The sequence below is a fragment of the Pygoscelis adeliae genome, unplaced genomic scaffold, assembly GCF_000699105.1.
Source record: "Pygoscelis adeliae isolate BGI_AS28 unplaced genomic scaffold, ASM69910v1 Scaffold71, whole genome shotgun sequence".
Lineage (NCBI taxonomy): Eukaryota > Metazoa > Chordata > Aves > Sphenisciformes > Spheniscidae > Pygoscelis > Pygoscelis adeliae.
This window is the reverse complement of record NW_008824356.1, coordinates 6,579,838-6,585,331: the sequence shown is the minus strand read 5'-3', so window position 1 is coordinate 6,585,331 and position 5,494 is coordinate 6,579,838. Positions and strand designations below refer to the sequence as shown.

At 46.6% G+C, this 5,494-nt stretch overlaps 1 protein-coding gene across 1 annotated transcript in view; it reads right to left on the bottom strand.

Moving 5' to 3' along the window:
- Nucleotides 1–4,493: 4,493 nt before the first annotated feature.
- Nucleotides 4,494–5,494, bottom strand: part of AHSA1 (AHA1, activator of heat shock 90kDa protein ATPase homolog 1 (yeast)) — a 5,943-nt gene continuing 4,942 nt past the window's right edge. The window contains 3 exon segments of the mRNA XM_009319508.1: nt 4,494–4,822; nt 4,824–4,899; nt 5,342–5,393. Coding sequence (XP_009317783.1) covers nt 4,729–4,822; nt 4,824–4,899; nt 5,342–5,393 — 222 coding nt within the window. The 3' untranslated portion in view covers nt 4,494–4,728.

Here is a 5,494-nt window from a genome sequence, read left to right as displayed (position 1 = left end):
GTGCGTCCCCGTCCCCCCCTGGCCCGTCTCCCCCCCCCCGGCATCACAGCCTTCGCACACAGGGATGTACCACAGAAAATGGATTTAGACAGGGTCTCGAGAAACTACATAGGTCCACCATGGGGACGTGGGCAAATCATTCCTCAACAATGGATCCCACTCTCACCTGGGCTTCAAGCTCTCCAGTGATGGAGATGCCACAGTAACCCTCAGCTTTACTGTTCTTGCAGGGAGAAATATTTTCCTAGCAGCCAATCTAAATCCTTCCTGCTTTAAGCCCACTGTATCTTCTCTGCAGCAGTCACAGAGAGCATATTATTGCCTTATTTGCTCCTACCTCTCATGTATTTCAGAATTTTATCATTGCGCTCCCCATTTCCCTCCTTCTCCGCCATCTTCTCTTCTCTAGACTAAACAAATACAATTCTTTCAGGCTTTCCTTAGAAGCTGTAGTTGTAGACCTCCGGTCAGTCTCGTTGCCCACCACTGGGCTTGCTCCAAGTAATTCACATCTTTCTTGAAACATGGAGCCCAAAACTGAAGCCACGAGGTCTTATCTGGGGCTTTCTTAATGCTATACAGAAAGATTTCTTCACAAGACCTACAAACCCCAGCCTGCCCAGGCGGCTTTTGTTCTCTTCCATGTTGTTACAAATTTATGTTCATTTGAAAATTCACCATAACCTACCCAGCTTAAACGTCTTTTACAGATGTGCTGCCAAGCCTGTTGCTTCCTCTCTTGTACATGTTACTGGTGGTTTCTGCCTCAGTGTAAAACTTTGCAATTCAGTGAGGTCAAATATACATTTTTTTTTTCCTCCTGGATCACTTTTCCACTTGGTCAAGATAATTTTCAAGCCTAAACTTGTCTTCTAAGGGTTTTACAGCACCAGTGGTGATGTAAATTATTTTGGACACTTAAGTTACCAATAATATTATCTTCTGTATTGAAACGTATTGGATTCATTACAGCTCTATTAGGCCTTCCCTTACTTACTAATAAAAATATCATATAAAGTATTGCCTAAAGTCTTCATAAAGCCCAGATATTCTGCCAAAGAAAGGCATTAGGTTGACTCGCTGTGAGTTGTGCTTGATGTAGCCATGATATAGGTGTGCTGGTTGTTACTTTTTACCTGATTAGCTGGGTATTTACAGGTTACTGACTGCATTTTTCAGTATTTTTTCATGAATTGATGTTACAGACTGATCTAATTCCCTTGGCCTTCACCTCTTTTTCTTCCTCCCTCCCTGTCTCCAGCCGCATTCCTCATCGAATTCTGAAAGACTGCTCCACCTTCCCCAGTAAGTCTTCCAGGGTAAACTGCATCAGGCCCTGTCATACTGGAAACATCCAAATACTTTCACTTTGGCTTTTTTAAAAAATAATTTATTTAAGTTCTTCCCATTTTGCCATTGAAGTAGGGTTGGGATGATGTTTCAAAGCAGTTTTAATAGTTACTTAGGCTAGGGGCTTTCAATCTCTTTGATTTGTGGCCTGATTTTCCAATAGAAGTTTCACATACATAACTGATCAAAACGCACGAGAAAGGGCCAAGTGAGTCATAACATAGGTCCACCTAAACCAGCAGCCAGTCTTTGACAGCAGCCAACAGCAGGTAACTAGGAAGGAAGAGTAAAGAGGAGGACAAGCACGTGTCGCTATTTCCCTGAAATACTTTCCTTGTTGCCAGCTGCTGGTGGCCAAGAGGCTTCTTGAGCCAGATGTGATGATCGTTCTGTTTAATAGCCCTTGGTTGGTTTATTGTTCCAGAATTTTTCCACTCCTGTTCTGAAACCATGTAAACTTTTAGTGGTACCATATCACCAGCTGCAAGAAATTCCAGAATTCACTAAATGTGTTCAGAGACCCCTTTGGTTGGGACCCCATATTCTGTTGTTTGATGGTTGCTCCTTACTCATCTTCTCCATGTGCCTCGTAAGTGTGTAGCCAGTTAGCATCCACCTCTGACCTCTCATCACTGTGAAAAATTCACTGTTTACTTCTATCTCTGTTTTCTGTTTTTTCAACCTTTGTTTTCTTTAATCCACAAGACTTTCCCTCATCCTGTGTCAGTTGAGGTTCTTGAAAAGCCTTTGGGCAGGAGTATACTGGACCTTGCTTTTCTTCCTCATCTTATGTAGCCCTCCCTCCCCCAAAATAGCTGAAGGACTGCAAACTGTGTCCGGCTCTCCTGACACTTCCAAGTAAAGCAAAGGTCTGGGGTTTCTCATTAGCATCTGTATAGCTGCACCACATGTCAGCTGTAGCTGAAGGAGTGGGTCCCTGCTGAGAGCAGGCGGGTGTAGTGCAGGGACCTACACTAGCATGCAGCAACTTAAGGCTCAGATCGCCTTTGCCAAGTAAACGGCTGAAGTGGTGTAAGGCACTACCACTGCTGTGCCCCATTAGAGTTAGCATGTCCTGACACGCTCTGTGCCTCAGGCTAAGCGCTAGCTCACAGCCTGGCCTTTTAGCACAGGCTTTCCTTCACCGATGGGTAAGTCCAATAGATTGTTGTGAACAGCAGCCAAGGCATGGCTACATGGCTACACAGCCTGTTCTGCTGCTATGGGGATGGTGATTTCCAGCCCGCGGGGCAGGGAGCCAGCTGGGGCAGCACCAGCATAACTCAGGGCAGTCAGTTTTGCTGGAAGAAGAGCCCTCAAATGGCCTCCGAGCAAAGCCCTGAGCCCGTGAGCCCCATGAATGTGCGCTGCTGGCTGAGGCCAAAGCGTGTTCTATTAGAGTAGCAGCAGGATGCCCGAAGTAAACCCTGTTTGTGATGAAAGGAAGGCAATTAAAATTCCACTTCAGCTGCCTTCCTGTCCCACTTCCTAACCTTCCAGCGGCAGGTGATTAGCAGGGCCTGCCTTCTGCTGCCCTCGCTCAGCTGTGCCAGCGGCACCCCGCTGCAGGCGAGCACTGCTGCCGCAGCATGGCCAGCCGGTGGCACGGCTTGCCGAAGCACAGCAAGGACACTGTGATTCAGCTGTCAAATTTGTCTCAAGTTAACTTAGAATGAGCTCATTTTTTCAGTTTTCAAATCATTTTACTCTTCTCTTACCAAAGCTCTTGCCTTGGCTGTGAACACACGTGCTAGCCCTGCTGTTTAAGGTTTCCCATGTTTCTGTCCAGGATTTCCCAAACAGAAAACCAAACATGCACGCTGCACAGCGACATCAGTGTGCTCACATCATGTCACACTCCTGCAGCCTACCAGCTGCGTACAGTAGTTCATCTGTGCATAAGAATCCTGGCAAAATACCTGCGGCCCCTTTCCCAGCCAGACAGCTCTTTAAGGAAGACAACCCTGCAGGACACAGGGAAGCCCTACCACATCTACAGGTGCCCGGTCTTCATACCGCTTCCTTTGCAGTCACAGGTCCGCACAGGGATAAGCACACGATATAGACCTTAGCTTCATGCCGCAGTCTTGATGTCCATACACACTTTACCATGAATAATCACTTTGGAATAACGAGCGGAAAAGGCTAGAAATGTTCTCCATAGTTTAAAAGGCAGCTCTATCAATTACACTTGGGTTTTTTTAAACAGGCACTAGGGTTTTTTTCCTATCGTCTCCTCTACTGAAGGGGATGGCTACAACATGCCATTCAGATTTAAAAAAAAAAAAATAAAAAAAATCCCTGAAACAGTAATTCTCACCCAGTAACATTACTTACTTCTGGTTTACTAGAGGTGCTCTGCAGAAAACACTAGCAGAAACCAGAAGTATGCAGGAGAAGCTCATGCCTCAAAGGGAAAACCGAGCACTTCAGTCACCCTTGAGGTTAAGCAGATAGACACTTCTGACCAGAACTAGACTTCCCCCCTATCCTATAAACAAGTTTATTACTTTAGAAGACATCGCTGGGAACTAACTGTATTAGCAGGAGAGAACAAGCAAGTGGTTTGCCCTTCCTCACCAGTCGAAGCAACAGCTGAAGTGAGGTCAGCCAAAAGTACCGCACCTTGTTTATTTTACAGAAATAAATCCCACCCCCCTTGAGAGTCTACAGTTTGCTTTGGCCTGAAGCTCTTGGAGGTAGCTGACCCTGGGCCCCACAACCTGCTAGAACCGTTTTGTAGGTGGGAGTTTCCCTAGCAGCGGTTTGCCGGTTGTCTTGGGCATCGGGTGACTAAACGATCGGCATTCTTGTAGAGCAGGCTAGTGTAAGCGTAAGAAAGGATTATGTTGAAGGGCACGTGCAAGGCAGGAGAGGAATAGCTCAAACAGGAGCTTACATCTCTTCAGAAATGGGAAGAGTTTGAAACATTTACTAGCGGCAGATCAAAAGCAGAGAAAGTGAGCAGCTGCTCAAACTAAAAACTGCATCAAGCTCATGCTCTCTACTCCCCCAGAAGCGAGGAGTAAATCACATTGGGATCAGCACTCCTCATTGATCGGTTTTTCCAGACAGGTCCCTCCCTCAGCCTATCTACTGACCCTTTGAACTGAAGCCGATCTGAGGACACAAGTTCCACAGTGTTTTTTTTAAGTTAGGTTTATTTAGCAATAGAAGTATGTACATGTAAGAGAATCCCCTGCAGCACGAGACATGCACAAAGCAGTGAGGACTGAAAGTGGTGCTGCTCAATGGCCTTCCTTATCACCTGTCATCCCACTTTACTCGGCAGCAGGGCCAAGATTACAAAGGGACAGGTGAGAAATTTATCAGTCCACGTGGCAGAGTCTTCAGGCACAGCCTTCCCAGCAACCAGTATTAAAACAAGCGGGCACCATAGCCAAATGTCTGTTTAATGCCCTCGAAGTAGTAGCGCTGCCAGCCTTGCTTTGTTCTTTCCTCCTCACTGGCAAATGCCCTTGCCTTCCAAGCGCCCCTCCGTCTCGCCACCTTTGTCAGTGAAGTTCAAGGTAATTGTTGCAAAGTGCCCTAGAGGAACCAAAGCAAATCTGTCAGCAGTGTGCAGTGTAGTATATGCTGCCTCAAGGAGCTGCTCTGCTCCTCCTCTCACACAGCACCACTCAAAAGACTCCTCAGGCTCCTTCCCAAAGGATCTATTTATGACAGCTGCAGGCCTTCCTCAGAAACAGAGGGAGGAGAGGGCTCCCTCTTCATGGGGTTCGATGCAGTTGCAGCCACAGCTGAGCAAGCTGCTACTTCATCCTTCCTAATCCCTGGCTGCTGCTCTAAGCGGTGGCTGATGATTCTGACCTGATCGTGTGGGATATGAAGCTGGGATAAGGCTGGTGCAGCTCCCAGAAAACCATGTGCTCCCCGATCACGAGCCAGAGTGCAGTGTGGCAAATGGGGCTGGAATTCTTCAAACATAGGCAAGGGCTGTAATACCATAGTCCATTTTTGGACTACTTACCAGCTGGCCAAGATTTAAATCTCCATTTCATAACAAGTTGCTTCTCAGGGACCTTGAAAAGAGAGAGAAAGACTGAGGAGTAATTTTTTGCAAATCCTGCAGTCTAATAGGAAACAACTAGAATTGTGTTGATTAGAGAGCCCTTGAGAAACA